Source organism: Argopecten irradians, chromosome 11 (assembly GCF_041381155.1).
Source record: "Argopecten irradians isolate NY chromosome 11, Ai_NY, whole genome shotgun sequence".
Lineage (NCBI taxonomy): Eukaryota > Metazoa > Mollusca > Bivalvia > Pectinida > Pectinidae > Argopecten > Argopecten irradians.
Window position 1 is genome coordinate 5,679,978 of NC_091144.1, and position 26,989 is coordinate 5,706,966.

General features: G+C 34.5%; 1 protein-coding gene across 1 annotated transcript; it reads left to right on the forward strand.

Annotated features, from left to right (window-relative positions):
• Nucleotides 1-4,338: 4,338 nt before the first annotated feature.
• On the forward strand, nucleotides 4,339-21,640 carry LOC138334360 (uncharacterized). Its single transcript, XM_069283019.1, has 7 exons — nucleotides 4,339-5,215; nucleotides 5,484-5,588; nucleotides 6,254-6,502; nucleotides 6,620-6,913; nucleotides 7,807-7,932; nucleotides 12,005-13,108; nucleotides 13,564-21,640. The coding sequence occupies exons 1-7, from the start codon at nucleotides 4,636-4,638 to the stop codon at nucleotides 13,722-13,724; spliced, it is 2,619 nt and encodes an 872-aa protein (XP_069139120.1). The 5' UTR covers nucleotides 4,339-4,635; the 3' UTR covers nucleotides 13,725-21,640.
• Nucleotides 21,641-26,989: the final 5,349 nt, after the last annotated feature.

The following is a 26,989-nucleotide window of genomic DNA, read 5'->3' on the forward strand; positions in this document are numbered from 1 at the left end:
TTAAAGAACATTACATTTCTCAAAAACATATTGCCAATAGTAAAGGTGGAGGTGCTCAGCGGAAATGTGAAAATGAATGGAGAAAATGGGAAAAACTTATTGATTTAGCTGACTAGTTAACTATTTGTATGTTTCTTTATTTAATGCGACAATCTATGATAGTCATATCATGGCAATATATACATGTAACTATGTATCATGTACTATAACATTTTTACCATGTACATAAATTAGTTATCCTTCATTGAACTCCAGGAGTTTATAACACCACATACATCTTGTTTCGATCTCTAGTCCTCTCTCTCTCTCTATCTCTATCTCTCTCTCGATCTCCCTCCCTCTTTCTCTCCTTGAACTTGCGTGCGAGGGGGTGTATGTAGGCGTGTGTGGCGTATGTATGTCTGTGTGGATGTGGGAGTGAGGACCATATGTTTGTAAATAGAAGCTGCTACTGCAGATGATGATGATGATGATGAATGATGATGATGAACAATAATAATGTAGATGAATGAAGCTGATGCCTCAGACAATGATGATTGTGTATGAAACTGTGACTGTAAATGATGATGATGGTGATGATGATTATGATGAAGAATGGTAATGACGATGGTTATTATGAATGTTGCTGCTGAAGAAGATGATGATGATGATGATGATGATGAATGATGATGGTGCTGGTGAAGATGTTGAATGATGATGATGATGATGATGATGAATGGTGATGATGAATGGTGATGATGATGATGGTGATGAATGGATGATGATGATGATGATGAATGGTGATGATGATAAATGGTGATGATGATGACGATGACGATGAATGATGATGATGATGATGAATGGTGATGGTGATGATGGTGATGATGATGATGAATGGTGATGGTGATGAATGGAGATGATGATGATGATGATGATGATGATGATGATGATGATGATGATGATGATGATGATGATGATGAATGGTGATGATGATAAATGGTGATGATGATGACGATGACGATGAATGATGATGATGATGAATGGTGATGGTGATGATGATGATGGTGATGATGATGATGAAGATGATGATGATGATAATGATGAATGAAGCTGATGCAGCAAATTATGATGACGATGGTGAATGAAACTGATGTGGCAGACGATGAGTGATGATAATCTTTTGTTTTGTATTTGTAAAAATGCTTTGGAAAAATAAAATAATTATAAAAAAAAAGATTAACGTCCTATTAACAGTCAGGGTCAAGTAAGGACGTACCAGGTTTGTTGGTGGAGGAAAGCCGGAGAACATGGAGAAAAAACACCGTGCAGCGGTCAGTGTAGTCTATAAAATCGAGAATAATTTAGCACCAAACTATGTCCATTCACTTCTTCCTCCAAAAGTCGCTAATATTTACAACTATCCTTTAAGAACTACTAGCAATTATAGAATTCCTCTTCATAGACTTTCTCTAACTAAATCTTCTTTTATACATTCTTCTCTGCATGTATGTAGAATGACTTTGGTGAAGTGAATAGATCATCACCTCCATTAGCAACTTTTAAAAATGCATATCATGTAATTCTGAATCTGATGAAAAAGATCCAGCCTATTACAATTTTCGGTGACAGAAATACAATATTGTACATGCAAATTTAAGACATTAATGCAGCAAGTTAAACTTGTTTCGTTTGAACCTCATCAACAGCCCAAATTGTATCTGTGGTCATAAGTGTAAGAGTATCTATAATTTGTTTTCTTCCAATGTGATAAGTATGTGAATGACAGAATTATTTTATTAGATAACTTAAGAAACTTGAGTGTGGATACAAATTTGAAAGTGCTGATCATATAAACCAAAATATTTTCAGACACGTGCATCAATTTATAAAGTCCAGCAAAGACAATAAAATATGTTAAAACTAAAATGTTTCAAGTTTTTAACATTCCTATTTTTTACTATCCAGATGGCGACGTACAAATGTATCTATATATAGATGTAGGTATTGTCGGGAAATTTGTTCTAAATTCGCTGACGTTACATGTCATCTGACTGAAAAATATATGTACAATGTATATTCATAAAAAAACATTATCTATATAATTTTACACCTCATTTATTGATTTTATGATAATTACCGATATCGATGTCACTATAAACCGTACACCTCAATTGCTATGAGCCGTACACCCTCCAATCAAAATTTCAGCTACAATTGTATGAGCCGTACACCACCGAGATTTTATATTGTTTCCATAACATACATAGATGGGGCTGAGAAGTATTTTTCTTGTGAATCTACCTTTATATGTCATAATAGAGTAATGTAGTACTAAAGTATGTATTCGTGGTCGATGGAAAGTTCTTTTCCAGCATCTGTTCTTACGACGGTACCTCCATTGGCGTGGAGACATGTTTACATCTGTCAAGTTTCTTTTGCGACAGTTCGCGAAAACCATTTATATATCATTGTGTGGCTGATATGTTCGGAAACACGTGCACCAAACGTCAGTTTCCAAAAACATCTCTAAATGCAGATAAAAGCGACAATCTTAGCTCTGTTCAAATCCTGATTTTCTCACTTTCGCTTCAAGGGGTACCTAGCTAGTTCCCGTGTCATTACCACACGGTGCCAAAGTAGAAACAACAGCTAAGTCATTCTCATTGTTTTTCGTTTATCTAGTCAGACTACTATGGCTCTTTATGTCAACCAGGTCCCACAGGGATATATAGTACTATGTAGAGCATGATTATTCTTATCTTTTTATCTAGATATCTAAAACGTCTAAAAATGGTCTTTGGACACTCAGGTGGGTCCATAATTATATAAACTGTATCTAATTCTCAGATCCCTGTGCCAGGTCCCTACGCCCTAGGAAAGGAGGGCGTTAGCGTGCCCAGTCAACCTTCCAATCAAAGACAAGAGGGATCGATCCTGTCAGTATCGATCTCATTCTTATCAGTAACTTCACACATTCATTATAAATCGATAACTACCTTAACAGTTTGATCATCTTACGTGGGGGAAGGGGTGCCGCGGCACATCGAAAAAAAAAGTTGCTTGCATGTTGAGAACGGAGAAGGCTTGAAGGTACAGGTGTTAAGTTTCGTAACCAATAATTATATACCAGACTGAACCAACCAGCAGGAAAGAAATAAGGATTCGGTCCGTTGTTAGTTTTTGCTTCATATAATAATACACTTGATCATATATTGAATATATAAATGAATAAATTGGTCAGTGAGAAGGGTTTCTGAGAATATTTAGACCTGCAAAGTGACCATATACATGTACTAAAGAAATCGGTAAAAAATTATTCTATGTGGGCAGTGAAACTGAATAAAGGGACGCAACTCTCTCAGCTGATCTTTCATCGCACATCACAAAATGGTTTTACTTCTTTTTTATGTCGACCCCTCAAACGTCTAAAGACGATCTTCTGAAATTCGAAAGCGGTGGACGTACCAACCTATGGCAAGCCTTTAGGGTTTTTACCTATTGAAATGAATACATCTGTATTCAAAATAAAGATATCTTTTCTGTATTTGAATTAGAAATACCTTTAATTGAATTAGAGATATATATATGTAATTTAAAGGAAGATATCTCTATTTTCAGTAGAAATAGAAATATCTGTATTCAAATTATTTATTGATATATTACAAATATCTTTAATATATTATATAGAGATATCTTAATTTTAAATAGAGATATCTTTAATTACATAGAGATATCTTCATTCCAATAGGTAAAAACGTAAATGTTATATGGACTTGGTTTTATAAGAAACGATGGAACGGAAAGAAAGATGAAATCTATGGTAGGTTTATAACATTAGCGGACTAGTATTTCGAATCCCTGAGCAATATTATGGAAATAGCAGTGGAAGAATGAATGCTGATAAGTATGTATCAATTAATGAAATCTTTGAAGAATGCGATGTAAGAAACTGGTGGAAACATACGAAAACCTGATAAAGATAAAACCACTGCCAGGTCATGCTACTCTGGGTTCAAAGGACACTGGTAAAGAGAACATTGTTCGGGAAAATTAGACACCAATCGTCTGCGAAATAAAAATAAAATTCATTATAAAGTTAGCAAGCCAAACTTGTTACAGTACAGCTAGATCAGAAACACCTTAATAACAGATTATGTTGTGTGAATCTTTGTAATTATGGATATAGAGTTAAAAATTACAAATATGTAATATCAATATGAAATTTACATAAACTCGAACTTATTCTCATCATTCAGATCTCAGTGGCATCTAACAAAACATTTCAAATTTCGCGCCACATTGCATGCAAGCGGTCTTGCGACAAGGACTTGTAATTTAGAAGCGTCTGTTTGACATAGATGTTCCCGGAGAAAGTCGAGGTTCCCGACCTCTGTTCAACCTGAATAAGTAGTTGTGGTAAATGACATTCAGTGTTCACCGTGGTTGAAGTGTGTGTACCACAGAAACCTCTTATCCTTGTTTTGGAAACCCGATATGTCGTATGTATAGGTTATAAACGAATTCGAAACGGAAACAAGATTCGGTGTCAACTTTTTCAGATTGTTAGATAAAATCTAGTTTCGCTTTGTCGCAAAAACAAAGCAGATGTATTGAACTTTGTATATTTTACATTATTCCACATAATTAGCTGAAATAATGAGTTCGAGACCAAGACGGCGGGTTTCGTTGCCCAATGGAAAGAAATATCATTTCAATGTAATTTATAACAACGCAAAATCGAAACTGTCAAAAACGCCAGACACTGAACTGTCCCTGAAGGTCACAGAATATTTCATCGATCTTGCCAAGGACTGGGGATACGACCAGTCTTATTACGTTGAGAGGGATGCTCTTCCTGGACAGAATGTATTCACTGAGTTGTTCCATGTTATTGATTCCTCATTATTTACCATTGTTATTTTGACGCCTGGATTTTTGTCCAATTGTTGGGCGCGGTATTGCCAGCAGTCGGCATTCAAATCATTATTAGACTCGGAGGATAGTGATCCAGCATCTGCCACAAGTAAAATGATCCCAGTCTTGATTGACATCAGCGACAAGCAATTACTGCGTAGTTTGAATTTAAATAGATATGGGTCATTTACGCGCACCGACTGGAAAACAGACAAAAAAGAATGGGGAATAGTAAAGCAGATGATGAAGGATAAAACTGCAGTACCTGGACAAGTGAACAGTTATCAAGATGTCCACACATCCTCCAAACAACCAATACAAGGTATGTCCACACATCCTCCAAACACCCAATACAAGGTATGTCCACACATCCTCCAAACACCCAATACAAGGTATGTCCACACGTCCTCTAAACATCCAAAACAAGGTATGTCAGCACATCTTCCAAACACCCAATATAAGGTATAACTGAATTCTACTGTTACCATTCGTGGTACTAGATATGTGTACAAAAAATATTTTTTAAGATAGTGTTTATTCCTGCAGAGTATGAAATTGAATGTATTCATGACAAAATATTTACTTTTTAGAAACGGAAACTCCTGTTTATGTACAAGCAGTTACCGGAGCAGAGGCCACACCATCCCTAAGCCAGTTTAACAGACCTGAAACAGATGGACCAAGCTCTTCTAACGGTAGGAGGAGTAGAGAAGTAGGATTTTAGTCTGCCATTATTAGATGATATGAGCTTTACTTATTGATTTTCTTCCATGGATCTTTGTCTGTTGTGAAAAAATCTTGCTACGTCCTGGAGGGATGGTTGATTTGGTTGTTTAAAGTCCTGATTTAGGTTACAACCCCTACTGGAGACTTGTTTGTAAGCAGGTATTACCCCTCCCCCCTTTCTCTGGCTTGGGACCAGCTACAGCAGCCCAGGAGGGATCTTTCATTTTCCCCTTGGTTCCTAGTCATGTTTGTTGATTTTCAGTGGGATCCTAAGACAAGATGGCTGACTGCAGGTGAACATCTTGAATTTTGACAAAATTACCAGAAGGATCTTCATGAATTTTTTAGTCTTATTTCCCCTTAGTGCCTTGCTGTACCTATTGAAATTTCAGTCTGATCTGTAAATAAGATAGACAGCACTACATATTTCACAAAAGTACGGAAGACATTTTTCTCAAATTTTGTAGGATCAGCATAGAAGCTCCTTTTTTGTTAGAAATTTTCTTGCAATTTGAACCTTCTTTTAAACTTCTTATGTTTAGCAAAATGAAATCATGGTCATATTTCGCATCTGTTTGTCACTGAAGTTTAATATTCATGTTTAATTTGTACACCATCTGTATCAATTCACCAGTTGGCAGACAGCAGAGAGAAGTATCCGGGAGAGACAAGGTGGAAAGGTCTAGTAATGCTCAGCAAGCCGCTGTAGGGAAGTCATCTGCTCCTATACAGACAGCCACACCTAATTCAGACAAGTCAGCCTTAGCCAACCCAAGCCGCACATTATCAGATAAATCTCCAGCCCCAACAAGTCATGCACAAGCTACAGGCAGCACGAAAAATAATCAAGTTTCCAGGGAGACAACTGCACAAAAACTCTCTTGTAAGTGGTACATAAATGTAGGTACATGTGTGAAGTTGTTAAAGAAGCATTTGTTTTGTTTATTTACCTTTTCATACCTCTTTTTGTTGTCATTACTATTGATATTTAATTTTACAGCATCTATAGGGCAAACTAATGGTACTCAGAAAACAGAGAGACAAGATCGAGAGAAATCTCAGCAAACACTTGTTGGTGGATCTGTCAGCAGTACCACAACAAAGGAGGAACCACCTACTGGTGGAAAAACTGTAGGTCAAGTATCGACTATGGGGAAGGACTTGGCAGGAAACAAGACTCCAGCAAGCTCAAACCAGATCAAACCTAGCCAGAAACCGACACAGGAACAAGACTTACTGAGAAGGGAGATAATCTCATCACCCCAAGTGTCAATACAAGCAGAACAAGCCTCAAGTAAGTTGTCTTTTACATGGGAGAACCACACAGGAAAACTATTCTAGGGAACCTACTTCAGAATGCCCTAGTCTTTTGAAGCTCCTTTTCTCTATTTCATTCCTTTTGCAATCCCATACAGCACATATAGAGAGGAGTCACTGCCCTTAACATTCACGCTCACAACATATAATTGTTTTTTTTCTTTCTGAATATATTTTTATGCAGTAATCAGCAAATACAGATACATATGCAACATTCTTATTTCATTCTCTCATATTTTATGAATTACTATTTTGTATCAATATTAAGTAATATTTGTATACATATTACATTTTGGAATCTCACCCTTTCGCTCATATAATAGCACTGAGTTCTGTCATTCAACAATCCATTATTCTTTCATTCCCTAGATTTTTTTCTGTCATCGGAAAATCACACATTTTGGAATCTCACCCTTTCACTCATTTAATACCATTGAGTTCTGTCATTCAACAATCCATTATTCTTTCATTCCCTAGATTTTTTTTGTCCATTTCACAACACATACTTGTTTGGCATATATAGGAATCAATCTTAGCTGTTATCAGGGCCTGACAGATCATATTTAACTCAGTGAGTGCCTACATTCCTATTAATGCACTCTCCCTGTTTTTAAAGGCCTTTAACTCTTTATTGTATTTAATTAAAATCTTTTTAATGTAGACTGAGTATATGAATACTATATATTATATAATGATGTAGTTTCGTGTTTTCTTTTTCAAATTTTTTGTGAGTTAACAATTGTGCAGTAACTTTTGTGAAAGATCTTAGGATTGTACTCATATCAACTTTCCATGAGTGCTTATTTGTTTACACACACAATAATTAAACCTAAATTTTGGTATCCCTAACTTTACTGCATCCTGTTACAGCTACTTACTCGAATCTGCCAGCTCAGCAGTTTATCAGCAGCCCGACCAGTCCCCGCGGACCAAGCATCACCATGCCAGCTGAAGTGGCTGTAAATGTTAAAAGTGGGAGAGCTCCGGAGAAACAAGGTACATTGGTATTGGTAACTTATTTGTTTTACTTGTGGAAGATTGCTTTGTATAATAAAGGTGTAAATAAGCAATCTGCTCAAAGATCTTCACTATACATGTACACTACATTTTTAGTTAAATCGGTATTTAATCAAATGAATGAATAACGTGTCAATGTGTAAGTTAATTAAGACATTAGACTTGATAAAAATATAATATTGCATGCAAATTTTTTTAACGCTTAAGTGAAAGTAGATTGGACTGTATCATCATAAAACACTACTAAAAACATACTTGCTGTTATTGATGCTTACTTTATAATAATAATAATACTGGACACAGGCATAATGCCTATATATCCAGATTGCAAACTTATTATACATCCTGACTAGTTCATTATTATCTATTTGGTAATTAAAGTAGCATTCGGGTTGCCCCAATGCTTATCCAAGGGAGATTCAAATGTTTTTATTTAGACGACTTCTTCGTGATAATAAGGTCAAAGGGTGGCCCCTAGTTCTTTTGTTATTATTTTGAATAAAATATCACTCTGCAACTCGATAGTATCCTCCATGTATCAATTTATATACTTGGATCATGTCTCCTTTAAGCCTTCTGTGTGTTAGTGTAGGTAACTTCAGGATCCTCAGCCTGTTTTCATAGGTTAGATCTCTCATTCCCGGTATTTGTTTTGTTGCTCTTCTTTGTACATTTTCTATCTCGTTTATTTGTGTTTGTAAGTACGGGTTCCATATGCAGGTGCCATATTCCAAATGTGGTCTGACAAGTGCTTTATATAATAGACACTAGACAGAATGTTTGATTATCTGAATGATTGTAGGTTCTTTGGATAGTTTCAAAATTCTATTTGCTTTATTTATGGCATCCAGAATATGTTCACTGAAGCTAAGGCTGCCTCCTCTAATGTTACCTCTATTCTTCCTTCCAAAGTGTCTTTGAATAAATGTAGGGCAGTTTTGTTTGGGTTTTTCACTAGATATACATTAAAACTTGTCTAAACCAGATGTTAACTGGACCAGTGGATTTGTTAGGTTTATACAGGTGTCCGGTTTATAGAGGATACAACCTTTTCATGGGTAGCTGCGATGACGTTGCTCAAAACAAAGGACGGCAGATTTTCATCCCATCAACATAGTGTTGTTAAACATTCAGTAGTGAAAAAATATATAAAATGATCATTTATTAACAATGTACCCACCTCCATGTCTAAATTGTTTGTTAACACATTTCAATGGCTGACATCTCTGACACGGCTCACTTAGCCGCCATGATACTTCTCATTAGAAAGTTTCACGCTCTAAAAATACGGCAAGGTTACCATATCTGGAATGACCTACGATACTTTACCAAGACAGAAATTTAATGTCACAGACCTTGTGGGAAACATAATGGAGGAAGGGTATGATTATTCGCTCTTCACAAATATTCACAAATACATGTACAAGTGAAAAGTTATCACTGTCTTGCCCAACCATCTACCAGTATAAGTAAATCCCACGTAGGCTCCTCATGATCGGACGGTAGCAATAGCTTTGAATCAAAGGTGTGAACAGACAGTTTTTGTTTTCATTGCTCCTTGCTGTGAAAACATCGTAGCTGGATCGCACAAGTTATTATTCCAAAGAAAAGTAGCGCAAGATTGCCAAGATAAGTCCGGTTTTCAGAGTAGACAGGTTCTGGATTATATAGGTTTTAGGTACTATAATTTATTAATAGATATGCAAGGACCACACAAAGTCATCGGCATGGATAAGTTTTCCGGTTTAGACAAGTTACACTGTAGAACCTGTAAAAGCCATCGAATAGACCATTTTTAGCTCACCTGGTCCGGTCAGCTTATGTCATGGCGGGCGTCAGTCGTCCGTCCGTCCATCTGCCCGTCTGTCCTTCAACATTTCCTTTAAAAGCTACTAGTCATAGAGTTTGGCATGGAATGTGACCAAATTTGGCCAAAAACATCCTTTGGTGAAGAGAAACAGAAATTGTATAAATTTTTGCTCTGACCCCCCAGGGGCAGGAGGGGTGGGGCCCAATAGGGGAAATAGAGGTAAATCCTATAAATCGCTACTTGTCCTAGAGTTCTGCATGGACTGTAACCAAATTTGGCCACAAACATCCTTAGGGGAAGGGGGAACAGAACTTGTATAAATTTTGGCTCTGACCCGTGGGGGCAGGAGGGTGGGCCCAATAGGAGAAATAGAGGTAAAGCCTTTAAATCGCTACTACACTGCATTGAATGTAACAACCTTTGGCTAGAAACATGCTTTGGGGAAGGGGAACAGAGTGTGTATAAATGTTGGGTTTGACACCCTTGGGCAGGAGAGGCGAGGCCCAATAGTAGAAATAGGAGTAAATCCTTAAAATTGCTACTAGTCATAGAGTTTTTCATGGAATGTAACCAAATTTGGTCAGTAACATGCTTTGGGGAAGAGAACATAGTTTGCTCTGACGCCCCTAGATCAGAAAGAATGGGTTCCAATAAGGAATTTAGAGGTAAATCTTTAAATTCCTTCAGAAAAGAAACAATGATCCTGTAATCAGAACATAACTTGGCATTACAATAACCAGATGAGCAATACAGGCCCTCTGGGCCTCTTGTCATAGAAAATGGGTCAAACTTGTTTAGAATTTTTAGCCTGAGATAGCATTTTAATATCATATCAATATTGGGTAGCAAACCAGAGAAGAACAGCCTGGCCACGGTCTATATTTTTATTAAGTGGGGAGCCCCTGTTTTGAGCCATGCATAAACAATTAAAAATAAAATATATTCTGAAATTGGTACATCCAATATGGAGGGTTTGATATAAGTTTCATTTTTTTCAAAAATAAACATAACAAAAATGGGTTAGAGATTACAATTCTGGGCTCCTCCGGAAGTGCGTCTTGACCGGAAATGCTAGCTTTACTTGAAGGAAAATCCATGGCGCGGGTTTAGGCAAAAATATTGAAAAATCCACCTAATCGACCTATGAAATAAATTGGCTTATTTTGCCATTGTGATAGAAGTGCTCAATTTAAGGTAGGTCTTAAGAAAAAAATTGAGTACAATTTTCTGCAATTTTGGGCTAAAAATTATTATATTTTGCATTCAGGTATTTTTTTGTTGTTACCATGGTATTCACATGCATGAATAAGCACAGAATATGGCCAAATCTGTATCAAAATATCAAATTGTAATTGCAAAAGTTGTGCTGATTAATTATATATATACTTTTGTACAGGTATTTTTTACAGTTAAATGACTATATCTATATTTCTAAGGCATGCGCCTTAATTTCATAGATTGTCCAAATCTACTGTTTTCTGCTACCTTGGGTCCTGGCCAACCCCTGGGGGCAGAGGGGAGGGGGGGTTAGGAAAAGGCGCAAATAGGCTAAGACTTCAAAAATCTTCGTCTTTAATTCTGGAAATGATAGAATCAAATACTCTTTATAGATGGAAATGTCTTAAAGTGTTTTATGAAAATTATGAATTATATGACCCTGGGGTCTCACGTTTCCACCGTGGAGGGGGTCAGGTTTACTTAAGTTTATATATGAAAAATACATTAATGAACATTATTTGTTCAATTTTCATAGGAAATGAGTCAAACTTGATTAGAATTATTTACCTGAGATATACTATAGTATTTTAATATCCATATCAGTCTGCTCTAACCCCCTTGAGGACCAGAGGGCGGGGCCAAACAGGGTCAAAATGACTTAAAATTTTAAAAGATCTTCAGAGTTCACAGGCTTGATGGAAGCAAATACTTTTCATAGATTAAAAAGTCAAATATATAAAATCACTGAACGACTTCAAGGGCCAGTATATTTGTGTTTATAAGTCTTTATTTCATTCTAAACGAACTCAGCTGACCTTTAAGGCCCATGGGCCTCTTGTTTTAGTTGATTAATTTCCTCCTGTAGATTTGTGTTTTGGTGATAATTAAAAAACTTTCTATGTATTTGATGATTTCAAGTAATATTCTGTTTTATTTTAATTTGCTGATGAGCTGAAAATGTGGGACTGTGTCAAATACTTTCATATTTGTATATATTATCAAAGGCTTTTGTTGTCATTACAGAATCCCCCTTACAAAGTCGAAACCTTTCCAATGACGCTCCAACGCTCACTCAGGCGAAAAGTGCAAAGGTTCTTCCACTGGAGGATATCTCTGGAAAGCTCCGCAAAAATTCTCCTCTATCTGAAGAAACTCAGGTGAAACAGGTCGATAACAAAGATGTGTCCATTAAGAGTACGGTCAGCCCAACTTCTGACTCAGGAATCGGGTCTACAGTGACCACACCCAGTCTGTCTTTAGATCCTTATACAGCAATGCAGTACCATTTCCCTGAATCTGGTTTATCTTTATCCGCTACTCAGGAAAAGGTTTCTGTAGAACCTGTGACCACCTCTCGTCAAGAAACAACATTCGACAGTCAACCTTCCTCACCACCTGTTACACAAATCACACATAATAACGCACGTCAGGACAACTCAGAAACATTCAGAAAACAGCTGGCTAACAACACGTCTGCTTCTCCGTCCATCTCTAATGGAAGTTCTCGTGCAGTTGAGTCTGACAATCACCAGCAACCTAACAGTATATTGGATTCTGTAGGAAGTTTACAGAACCAGTCAGATTTGGATCTTGACCAAGGAAGTTTTCCCTCTGGGGATGGTCAACAGACTAACTCAGAGGTGGGTGGTCCAAGTGATGAGACTGCCAGAGAAGACAACCAATCTGCCAGGGGAGACAACCAATCTGCCAGGGGAGACAACCAATCTGCCAGAGGAGACCAACAATCTGCCAGGGGAAACCAACAATCTGCTAGGGGAGACAACCAATCTGCCAGGGGAGACACTATACCAGCAGAAGAAAAGTTACCCAAGACAGAACCAGCAGAATCTCTTTCAGTCAAGTCTGAATGTAACACAAGTTCAGTTTTATTATCAAGTTCCACAAGTCCTTTTGATGAAAATGAAGCAAAGTTGATTTTTGATAAAGAAGAAAATGTTACTCAGAAATTCCTGGAATCTAACACAAGTGAGGAAGTATACAAGGACCAGATTGATGACAAATGTGTACAGACTAGCAAGCACGCTGTCAGTCTGGGATCTAAACCACAGACTTACAATGCTGCTGTTGGTTTAGAAAAATCAAAAGTCGGAGATGACTCTGGCATTAGTAAGTATGACAGTTTTGTTGATATTATATCCAATATGAAATGTTAATTATTTGCTTCATTTCACTGAAAAGATTAAAGAAAATTTATATCAGACTAAACCATTGATGAAACTAGAAGCTTATTTATTGGTTCTAATGTAACAATGAGAAAATGTAGCAGCCTGCAGACTGGTTTGATTAACCCACTCTGATCCCACTACATTAAATTTGATTGGCTGATCTCTATACAGATAAATCCAATCAGCTGACAGGATAGAAAAAAAAATATAATTATGTATTTATAAAAATAGGGGCTCTTATTTGTAGACAATCCCCCCAATACTGGAAACTTCGTTGGGAGTCTTATTTGTGAGAGGGGTCTTTTTTTGTGATGAAAAGCAGTATTAACTTCAGACAGATGGCTTTTGTGAATATCCTTTGGTTGAAATTCACCTGCATCTTTATTTATATTGCAGAGTCACCGGCTGCCAAAGTGAACAATTTGACCAATGGAAAGCCAAGAACAAGACGAGCGTCCATGAGCGATTTAGCCAGACCGGCAATGAACTTTATAGGGAGCTGGATATGGAAGCCTGCTCTCCATGTAATAACTGGATCTGACCAACTCTACATATAAAACACGGATTACTACAAAACATGAACAAAACATTGAGACACACTGTTTTGTGTTATATATACCGGTATATTGTCAGAACTAATACTATAGATCAGAATACACTAGTAAGTGAAATTACTGTATGGTATACATAGGCTGTAAAATGTACACCATACAGTTGAAGGTAGGGGGGCATACAATTGGGGAACCCACACAGTTAGGGAGTGGGGGGTCAAGGTTTGTCAAAAGGAAAGTTAGCCATCATATCTAATTTGAACAGTGCCATATACATTTGTGCTTGTAATAAGTTCTTTGTTCTATACTCTCAGTCTATATCTCTATTCTAGTCCTCCGTTAGGATATACATGTAAATCAGTTTATTGTTTAGTACCAGAATCATGTGTCTTAACTGTAACACTATAGGGACCAAAATTTACTAAATCATGTACATGTAATACAGCCTCAGCTTCATCTACATCAGATAATTATGTGGTATTTTAAATTTTAGTAATAAACAATATGGGTTGCTTTGATTTATATATTTTGTTTAATGTCAAAGATAAATAGCTACTGAAGTTATTTAATGCTAGTTTGTGTAATGAAGGACAGCTGATTGCCCAGACCAGACCTTCGATTAGAACTTTGCATTTCTCCATGGCTGAGAAATGATATCTGGAATAGGCTGCAAAATTTATCTAGTTATTGGTAATGGGCTATAAGGTACTGATATGGGCCCTGAGAGGCTGGGAGGTGTCGGTTGATGAGCTTTTAAATGTAGGCACCTATGGATCATGGAGGTTGTGTATATACTTTGATTTGTCAGTGATACATTGTAATCATATTGTTTATTATGAAATCATACTCATGTAACATTGTCATATTGTATATTTGTTAAACCCGCAGATGTTCAGCTACATGAACACCATTCAGAACAACTTGTAGTATATATATATATATAATGGATTATTTTAGCAGGAATTATATTGCTAAGATTTTGAACATTTGCCCTTTCCAGCTTGTAATGAATGATTTATGTACCTTTATAAATATAATTCATGAACATTCTCCAATTCTTTATGAATATTTTCATGATCTTAAAACTTCCTGAATAATTTTGAGAAAAAACAACTTATGAATATTCATCAATCCATTAACAGCAAGTTTGTATTCATGAAATCATTAAAGTTCATGAATTTTCATAATATCATGAATACCATCTAACAGGGGAGATATGTAAACTGTCCAGAACTGGTTGAATCATGATATATATCATGAAATTTCAAAACCATCAAGATTCAATTTTCTTGTTTTAAGCATAAAAAGTGAACATTTTGACACAGTAACCAGCTATACTGGATTGCAAATGTAACATGTACAATGATGTGATGTTTTGAGACAAAGATGATGTATGTAATAGTTACAAAAATGTACATTTCTAGTTCTGATGATTTCTTCCTCCACATTTTATCTTGTTCAAAAGAGGAAAATCTCTGTTGATTAGTTATGCGATACATGATTCTGTGTTTTGATTTTCAATTGATATCTTTTAAGACTCCAATGTAACTAATAAAAGCAAAAACTCCTTATATCTAATACATAAAAAGGAAACCTAAATGACATATTACGTATATAAAAATACTCTTGTTATATTTTTGGTTATATTGAATGATGTTAAGTTATTACTCTATGCTAGTCAATATTTATATGAAGGAAATTAAATTTGTTTTTTTGTACTTGTTGAAAAATATTTGTCTTCAAATAGGGAATTCAATAAAAGTTGTTCCCTGATGATATTTTGGAGTTTTACAAAAAACACAACATGAGGAAAGTTCAACTTTTTCAATATTTTTAAGTAAGATTAGTGATGATCTCTTTTCATGCTTGACTTATGTACTTATTTGTAAAATATTGAAACTTTTTTTTTTCATAAATATTTGATATATCTGCCTGTTATTATTATTATGTATGTTTTATCGTTTATAGAGTGCCTTCAATTCTCATACAGTTATATTATTTATATACCTGTAGATCTATATGTAAGTAAATAAAAGTAGGATGTACCGTATAACTTGTCTACATCGGATCGCATCAGGATCAGCACATTTGTTTGGTATGGCCAGTTTTCATACTATACAGGTTTTAATTGCTATTCTGTATTTGCAGATTACAGAGTTATCTGCCCTTTCTGGTAGGTAATAATTGTGACATCATGTATTTACGAGAGTAACATAATATTTTTCAGAGAAAATGATGTGTATTGTGCCCACAAACTGATGACATCACAATGAATACCTACCTGTAAGGGAGTTAACTCTGTGCAAAGAAGGAATAAATTAAGAAGGAAAATGTCATATAACTATGGCAGAATTGACAGGGATTAGAGAAGGGCCGGTTTTGACAAGAGATACTGTACATGTGTATGTAAAATGCATAGAAGGCTAAATATATTGTGTAAATGAATTAACATGTTAATGTAAATAATATTAAGGAGATTTAGAAAGGTTGTGCATGTATATATTTTTATCTTTTTGTATGAAGATATTTTTGTAATTGTAAGTCATTAAGATTTGAGTTTTTCCAGTCAGATGAATCAATTACCTTCAGCCTTGATTCACACCTGTAATTTAAGGTTTCTGTCAGAATAATTGCTGATAGCTTTTCATTAGCCCACCATCATCAGATGGTGGGCTATTCAAATCGCCTTTCGTCCGTGGTCCGTCGTCCGTCCGTTAACAATTCTTGTTACCGCTATTTCTCTAAAAGTACTGAAGGGATCTTTCTCAAATTTCATATGTAGGTTCCCCTAGGACCCTAGTTGTGCATATTGTATTTTGGGACTGATCGGTCAACAAGATGGCCGCCAGGCAGCCATCTTGGATTTTGATAGTTAAAGTTTGTTACCGCTATTTCTCATAAAGTACTGAAGGGATCTTTCTCAAATTTCATATGTAGGTTCCCCTAGAACCCTAGTTGTGCATATTGCATTTTGGGACTGATCGGTCAACAAGATGGCCGCCAGGCCGCCATCTTGGATTTTGATAGTTAAAGTTTGTTACGGCTAATTCTCAGAAAGTACTGAAGGGATCTCTCTCAAATTTCACATGTAGGTTCCCCTAGGGCCCTAGTTGTGCATATTGCATTTTGGGACAGATCGGTTAACAAGATGGCCGCCAGGCTGCCATCTTGGATTTTGGTAGGTAAAGTTTGTTACCGCTATTTCTCAGAAAGCACTGAAGGGATCTTTCTCAAATTTCATATGTAGGTTCCCCTAGGACCCTAGTTGTGCATATTGCATTTTGGGACTGATCGGTCAACAAGATGGCCGACCAGCCGCCATCTTGGATTTTGATAGTTAAAGTTTGTTACGGCTAAATCTCAGAAAGTACTGAAGGGATCTTTCTCAAATTTCATATGTAGGTTCCCCTAGGACCCTAGTAGTGCATATTGCATTTTGGGACTGATCGGTCAACAAGATGGCCGCCAGGTAGCCATCTTGGATTTTGATAGTTAAAGTTTGTTACCGCTATTTCTCAGAAAGCACTGAAGGGATCTTTCTCAAATTTCATATGTAGGTTCCCCTAGGACCCTAGTTGTGCATATTGTATTTTGGGACTGATCGGTCAACAAGATGGCCACCAGGCAGCCATCTTGGATTTTGATAGTTAAAGTTTGTTACCGCTATTTCTCATAAAGTATTGAAGGGATCTTTCTCAAATTTCATATGTAGGTTCCCGTAGGACCCTAGTTGTGCATATTGCATTTTGGGACTGATCGGTCAACAAGATGGCCGACAAGCAGCCATCTTGGATTTTGATAGTTAAAGTTTGTTACCGCTATTTCTCAGAAAGTATTGAAGGGATTGTTCTCAAATTTCATATGTAGGTTCCTCTTGGACCCTAGTTCTGCATATTACATTTTGGGACTGATCGGTCAACAAGATGGCCGACAAGCAGCCATCTTGGATTTTGATAGTTAAAGTTTGTTACGGCTATTTCTCAGAAAGTATTGAAGGGATTGTTCTCAAATTTCATATGTAGGTTCCCCTAGGACCCTAGTAGTGCATATTGCATTTTGGGACTGATCAGTCAACAAGATGGCCGCCAGGTAGCCATCTTGGATTTTGATAGTTAAAGTTTGTTACCGCTATTTCTCAAAAAGCACTAAAGGGATCTTTCTCAAATTTCATATGTAGGTTCCCTTAGGACCCCAGTTGTGCATATTGCATTTTGGGACTGATCGGTCAACAAGATGGCCGCCAGGTAGCCATCTTGGATTTTGATAGTTAAAGTTTGTTACCGCTATTTCTCAGAAAAGCACTGAAGGGATCTTTCTCAAATTTCATATGTAGGTTCCCCTAGGACCCCAGTTGTACATATTGCATTTTGGGACTGATCGGTCAACAAGATGGCCGACCGGTGGCCATCTTGGATTTTGATAGTTAAAGTTTGTTACCGCTATTTCTCAGAAAGTATTGAAGGGATTGTTCTCAAATATCATATGTATGTTCCTCTAGGACCCTAGTTCTGCCTATTGCATTTTGCGACCACCATCTTGGATTTTGATAGTTTAAAGTTTGAAAAGCAGAAAAAAGAATTGTAAGTTTGAAAAGCAGAGAAAAGATCCCTCTTTCATTTGTCAGACATAGATCAATCTTTGGTGGGCGCCAAGATCCCTCTGGGATCTCTTGTTATATACAGAATGATAGAGACATTAGCAGAGAAATGTATCGCGGAGTTCAGGCATAAGATTGTATCATCGAGTATAATTAATATCTTCATGTTTTAAGCAATTGTTACGTATAAAACTACTGCTGAACCAGCGGAGTGTTGAACTCATTATATTGATGCTGTGCAAGTACCTAAGTTACTGATAGCTCAAGGTCAAAAGTCAATCCTATAACAGTATCATTAGATAAACCCCACAGAAAAACACTACCCACCAATAACGTTACATATTTTTATAAATCTTTGCCATATGTATGTAATTTCCTTTGTTTACTTATCGAAACACTCGCTGCAGTATATACCAATGTCACATATACATACATTCCCATTTACTATATCTGGTGCTTGGCATTGAAACAAGGAATACAATGCTTAACTACTGGTACAATGAACATGTATGCCATGAAACACAAATTTGGAAATTACCAGCTCAGCCCACAGAGAATGCACAACTCCTGTTGTTGTGGCGGGGGGGTGGGGAACCATCATTTTGTTTTGGGACAGACATTGCCTCCTTTGCAGTGATCAGACTTCAAGCTGAAGCAAGCGTTCTGCAGCTCTCACACGTAATTGAATGTGTCTGATGATTCCTTTCGGCGCATTAACAATAACAGTCACCAAAACACACTAAACTAATAAGTACACATATGCAGCGGGATATGACTTGGTCGAATCGATCATCGGTGACCAGGTAGCTCAGTCGGTAGAGCACACAGCTAGTGTTCTGAGGGTCCCGGGTTCGAATCCTGGTCTGGCCGCTATATTTTCTCCTCTCCTGTTACACATATAATGTTTTATTGGTACTTAAACAATTGTAATGCTCCCTTATGGTCAATTGTGACAGCTTCATATATGAATTTAGATACATTATAACTTGTGACTCACACTGTTCTTCTCATTGAACATATATGTAAGTATATGGTATGTTCAATTTACATGTATTTTGAACATTTTACTCATTAAGGATGAATTGTATAATCATTTGGTTGTGTAGTAGGGAGGCCAGACTCGCTTATTACTCATTCTATGACTCCGTGCAAAATGGTGAAAGCTGGTAAACATAATCATGTACTTTACAACTCATCATCAGAAATATTTTAATCTGGAGTTTCATGACTAGGGGTTATGGTATCATTAGTCATCTACACATAATAACTTAATAAGACCTGTTTATTTTACACTGCAGCCTCTTAAGCATGTAAAGTTTGTTAACAAGCTATCTGTATGTTTATGTAAGGCATCTGATGATACATGTATCTCTGCTGGGGGTTATACTTGTACATTGTGTCTGTCTATCTCCAGGAGGGAGTATAGAGGAAACCAGGGTCCTCATACTGTTGTTGGTAACTGATCATGTATAAAGAAGGATTCAGGTACAATTGTATATATACACCATTCTTGTTGTTGGTAACTGCTGAGCAGTTGAATTGAAGGGAATATGCCATCATTGGTAGTTGGTTGGTGACTGACAATGTAGTATTTCACTGATATACTGGTAGTGGATGATAACTTTAGACAGCTCCAGTACAATTGAGGCAACAGTTACCAACAACTGTGAAGGTAATGAGGGTAACTGTTGTCTCGGTTGTACTGGACCCCTCTAAAGTTACCATCCACTACCAAGGCAGTACATGTATTACAATATATACACTATACCCTCTAGTTGATGGTAACTGACAGGATAGTAACTGGTAGGTATTATATCCGGATTTTATCATAGACATTATTATTTTGAGGATTAAGAAAATCTTTTTTCCCCTAAAGGATGCATTGTATGGGAGCTTTTTATTGCTGCTTTAATATCACCCCTGATAAGTGATTTAATTGTAAAATGTATTTATATTTACTGTGCATTATTGCTTTATGTGCCATGAATGTAAATCGTATTGACATCCTGTTGTGTTCTCTATCAATGTATTCATGTACACAATTGCAAATGATATAAAATATCAGTTTGAATTATGTTTTGAAATCTTTATCAAACAGAAATCTGTACTGTTTTAAGTACCTAGTTTACTGACGTGATCTCAGACTTTGGCAAATAAAATCTATACAGAAGGAAACAGTATTGAAAGTTTGCAGTATAACATGTTGGTATCAACAACAGACACAAACCCTTACGCTTGTTTCTATTCTGAAGATTAAACTAATGTCAGTTTGTTATAAACTAGCTACAGCAGTATGTATGTCACTTAGTTTCTGTGAATATATTTTGCACTTATTTTGGTGTACTCAGATTTTTGACTTAAAGATGCTCCACCGCCGAAAAGCATAAATGATATTCATCATTTGAACAATAATTGGTGTTTAATCGTGTATATATATGTATAATTAACACAAAAAATAATATAAACTAATTTACTTCGCCTTTGGTGCATGCGCAATCAGTACTTCATTCCATATAGGATATAGTGGCACGGAATTTTTTCGGGATGCAATTAATTATTTTTTATATTTTTAACTTGAAATTACAAGCTCAAACTTTTCAATGGTGGTAATGGTCTAAGAAAAATACTAAATTGTCTGCTCCTGTTTTTTATAGTGAAAAAATACCATTCGTCAGCGGTGGAGCATCTTTAATTAAAAGGTCTTTAAATATATAGCTAGCTATAAATCACTTTTTATTTGTGAGAAACAAGTTTTCACATTTGTGAGAGACCTTGAATGCAAATTTAGATGTTAAGACAATAATTGTATCAAGCAAAATTAATGATGCCAGTGAGAGCTATTGATCACAAATTTAGATGTTAAGACAATAATTGTATAAAGCAAAATTAATGATGTCGGTGAGAGCTAATGATCACAAATTTATGTATTCCCAAATATGTTGAAATTAACCTTAAGATGTACAAATTACACTGGTTTACAGTATAGACTATAGTAACTGGGTACTTAATTGTGGCACAGATTATGTTACATTTTACAGAAATGGTACGTATAGACTGATGTAATCAGCGCAGTCAAAATTTATTAGTGCTACGCATAAGTAATTTAAGTTGCTAGAACATGCTGTTAGAGAGATATTTTATATATGATAACAGTACTATCAGGGTCGTAGCTGCCTCTAGGCACTGCATGCACATGCCTGCACAACATTTTTCTAATGTTGTATTAATTTTTAGTGTTTTAAACCATTCACGTTGTAATCTATTGAATAAAATCTGTAGCATCCAACTCCATGATATTGACTGTACTTTTATGCAATAATTTTTTTTTGAAATCCTTTATGATTAAAGACCAAATAATTTCATGCAATAAATTCAAACTTCAAAATGCAAAAGAGAATTAACGAGAGTACCTCAAAAAAGAATTTCTGGGGAGGCCCTATACTCTCCCCATTTGGCACTTCTCGCATGTTTGTCACATGTGCCTGCAATGGTATAAAAGCACAGCTACACCCCTGACTATGTTGTTGTATGATAGATTTTTTAAGATTTTTTTTATTACCAGACTCTCTATTTAACCATATATTATGTATTTTTGAGTATTTTCATGGAAACCACTTGTGAAAGCTGCAAATTCTTGACTAATAACAAGCTGTGCAATAGTACCAAAATTGTGCAAAGTTGTCTCCCTTTCTTAGGCCTCATTCAAATGTATTTGCTTCTGTCTGGTATAAATGCTTCTAGAAATAGTACAACATTTCTAGAAATTGGTGTTCTTTTTCGCCAATATTATTGAACAAGAGGCCCAAGGGGCTTACGGTCATCTGACTTCCTTGGCAATAGTCATATAGGAAATGAAATAGATATGGAGTCATGGTAGCCATCTTGGATATGGGATCAACCAGAGATTTAACAACTGAACACTTTGTCAACATCATATTAGGATCATTTCAGGCAAGTTTCAGCCAAATTGTACTGTGAGAAGAAGTTCAAAATGTGTTTTCAAGATGGCAACTGTGGCGGCCATCTTGGATTTCAGATTGACCCGAAAAATAACAACACTTTGTCGAGACCATTTCAGGATTATTTCATGCAAGTTTCAGCTTACAGTAATCGCACCGGTAGAAATGGAGATGAAGTTCAAAATGTGTTTTCAAGATGGCGGCTGTGGCAGCCAGCTTGGATCTTAAAATCCATTAAGCATATAGTTTGTTAGGTCTTCAATGCAGACTGGGTCAAAGATTTGACTGTAATCAAGGTACCAAAAATGTTGAATTGTATTGTCTATATAATTTATATATTTAACATGTTTTATACATTATGAAATGTGCAATCAACAAAGCTTCCTAATTTGTGATTGTTTTTTTTATATTTTTCCTCCCTTTATTTTAAATAAATAATTCATAATATTTTGTAAAAAGAAGATTTACATTTATATTGGTAAAAGTTTGAAATTTGAATGTAAGCACTGATACATATTTTGTTCAAGAGTTCCTTCAGGTTGGTAATCAAATAGACAGATAAAATAATCTAAACAAGAGCTGTTGGAGAACAGCAAAGCTCACCTATTCAGAAGAAGTTGATGTTCTATTTAAACATGGAAATATGACAAATTAACAGACTCAAAAACCCCCTAAAGGGCCCCAAATTGGTTGTATTATCACGTTCAGCATCCATACACATTAGGAAAATAAAATCATAAACATTTATGATGACTTTTGCTTAAACAATTGACAATAGAAATTTGCTCAAAAACAATTGACGAAACTGAAATGGGACGTCAACGCTGATGCCAACGCTGGCGCCGGGGTGACAACATTAGCTCCCCCTATTCTTCGAATAGGCGAGCTAAAAAGTAATCTTTTCGAATCAATAGAATAAAATAAATATTTCTAAGTAATTGTATATTTTTAAGAAATTTGGTATTGAATTCAAAACAAGTAAAGCGGAAAGCAAATTCAATTTTTACCCAGTAATCAATATCTATTTGTAGATATATTACAGTAAGCACAACACCTATATTTTCAATATTCTATTCCATATAAAGCCAACGTATGTTATATTGATCCTGGTGCAGCTAAAATGATAGTGTCCTGCTTCTGTTGTGTAATCAACAAAAGGTATAGTAATTATTCTATATATATATATATATAGTAAGTATTCTATATATATATATTAAGTATTCTATATATATATATAGTAAGTATTCTATATATATATATAGTAAGTATTCTATATATATATATATATAGAGTAAGTATTCTATATATATATATAGTAAGTATTATATATATATATATATATATATATAGTATGTTTTCTATATATATAGTAAGTAATTAAGTTCTATATATAAATATAGTAAGTATTCTATATATATATATAGTAAGTATTATATATATATATAGTAAGTATTCTATATATATAGTAAGAATTCTATATATATATGGTAAGAATTCTATATATATATTGTAAGTATTCTATATATATATATATAATAAGTATTCTATATTCTATATATACAGTAAGTATTATATATATATATATAGTAAGTATTCTATATATATATATATAGTAAGAATTCTATATATATAGTAAGAATTCTATATATATATAGTAAGTATTCTATATATATATATATAGTAAGAATTCTATATATATATTGTAAGTATTCTTTATATATATATATATATAGTAAGTATTCTATATATATATATATAGTAAGTATTCTATATATATATATAGTAAGTATTTATATATATATATATAGTAAGTATTCTATATATATATAGTAAGTATTCTATATATATATATAGTAAGTATTCTATATATATATATATAGTAAGTATTCTATATATATATACAGTAAGTATTCTATATATATATAGTAAGTATTCTATATATATAGTAAGTATATTCTATATATATATATAGTAAGTATTCTATATATATATAGTGAGTATTCTATATATATATATAGTAAGTATTCTATATATATATAGTAAGTATTCTATATATATATATATATATTAAGTATTATATATATATATATAGTAAGTATTCTATATATATATAGTAAGTATTCTATATATATATATATAGTAAGTATTCTATATATATATAGTAAGTATTATTATATATATATATAGTAAGTATTCTATATATATAGTAAGTATTCTATATATATATATATAGTAAGTATTCTATATATATATAGTAAGTATTCTATATATATAGTAAGTATTCTATATATATATATATAGTAAGTATTCTATATATATAGTAAGTATTCTATATATATATATAGTAAGTATTCTATATATATATTGTAAGTATTCTTTATATATATATATATATATATATTAAGTATTCTATATATATATATATAGTAAGTATTCTATATATATATATAGTAAGTATTCTATATATATATATAGTAAGTATTATATATATATATATATATATATAGTAAGTATTCTATATATATATATAGTAAGTATTATATATATATATATATATATAGTAAGTATTCATATATATATATATAGTAAGTATTCAATATATATATAGTAAGTATATTATATATATATATAGTAAGTATTCTATATATATATATATAGTAAGTATTCTATATATATATATATATATATATAGTAAGTATTCTATATATATATATATAGTAAGTATTCTATATATATAGTAAGTATTCTTTATATATATATATATAGTAAGTATTCTATATAGTAAGTATTCTTATATATATATAGTAAGTATTATATATATATATATATATATATATATATAGTAAGTATTCTATATATATATATATAGTAAGTATTCATATATATATATATATATATATATATAGTAAGTATTCTATATATATGTTGTCCTCCTTAATTCTGCTTCTATTGGGTAATCAACAAAAGGTATAGTATGTATTCTATATATGTTTTTTGTTCACTTATGTAATATTATTTAATAATCTATTCAAAATATGTCTGGAACCATTGGCTGTTATTAAGAGAGACAATTTTTCGGTCATGAGTATAATTTTACATCAAGAAACAAATTGCTTGAAAACTTCTATGAATACCACCTGTATAAAATACAACACAGTCTTCAATTTGACAGAACAAATGAGTTAAATATCATGTCTCTACTAAAATTTGAGTCCTCCAAAATATGTGAGTTTACAGTATACATGTGTGTACTTCCTAACGTGTTGTTATGTTCATATGAATAAAACATCTGTTTAATGAGACCTAGCTTGTGTGTTATTTTTGTCAATTTTAGTTTGGTGAATGTCAACAAAGTGTTCTGGGAAACATAATTTTATTTATATCCATCATGCTTTGTCCATCAATTGCTGTCTGTTGTATGCCACACAATGTCTGTAAACTTTTCATTCCAAGATCTTCAATTGACTTTGTAAGAGGCCAAGAGACTGGTAATATTCGGTCTGTAGCATGCGAAGGATGACCGACTGCCCTTCCTTCAATGTCACAAAGATCAAATTTTTCAAACAACTTCACAATAAGTTAAAGGCCTGAAGCATTCAGTAAGTATGCTTAATAAGAGATCCCAGAGGGATCTTGGCGCCCACCAAAGAATGATCTACGTCTGACGACAATAGAAAGAGGGATCTTTTCTCTGCTTTCAAATTTTTACCACATATTGCTACATATGAAATTTGAGAAAGATCTTTTCAGTACTTTCTGAGATATATAACACTAACAAACTTCAGTTGTCAAAAACCTGTTGGCCATCTTGTTGACCGATCGGTCCCAAAATGCAATATGCAGGTCCTAGGAGAACCTACATATAAAATTTGACACAGATCACTTTAGTACTTTCTGAGAAATAGCGTTAACAAACTTCAATTATCAAAATTCAAAATGGTGGCCTGTCGGCCATCTTGTTGACCGATCGGTCCCAAAATGTAACATGCATAACTAGGGACCAAAGGGAACTTGCACATGAAATTTGAAACATATCCCTTCAGTATTTTCTGAGAAATAGCGGTAACAAACTTATACTATCAAAATCTAAGATGGCGGCCTGGTGGCCATCTTGTTGACCGATCCGTCCCAAAATGCAATATGCACAACTAGGGCCCTAGGGGAATCTACATGTGAAATTTGAGAGAGATCCCTTCAGTACTTTCTGAGAAATAGCGGTAACAAACTTTAAATATCAAAATCCAAGATGGCGGCCTGGCGGCCATCTTGTTGATCGTTCGGTCCCAAAATGCAATATGCACAACTAGGGCCCTAGGGAAACCTACATGTGAAATTTGAGAGAGATCCCTTCAGTACTTTCTGAGAAATAGCAGTAACAAACTTTAACTATCAAAATCCAAGATGGCGGCCTGGTGGCCATCTTGTTGACCGATTGGTCCCAAAATGAAATATGCACAATTAGGGCCCTAGGGCAACCTACATGTGAAATTTGAGAGAGATCCCTTAGGTACTTTCTGAGAAATAGCGGTAACAAACTTTAACTACCAAAATCCAAGATGGCGGCCTGGCGGCCATCTTGTTAACCGATCCGTCCTAAAATGCAATATGCACTACTAGGGCCCTAGGGGAACCTACATGTGAAATTTGAGAGAGATCCCTTCAGTACTTTCTGAGAAATAGCGGTAACAAACTTTAACTGTCAAAATCCAAGATGG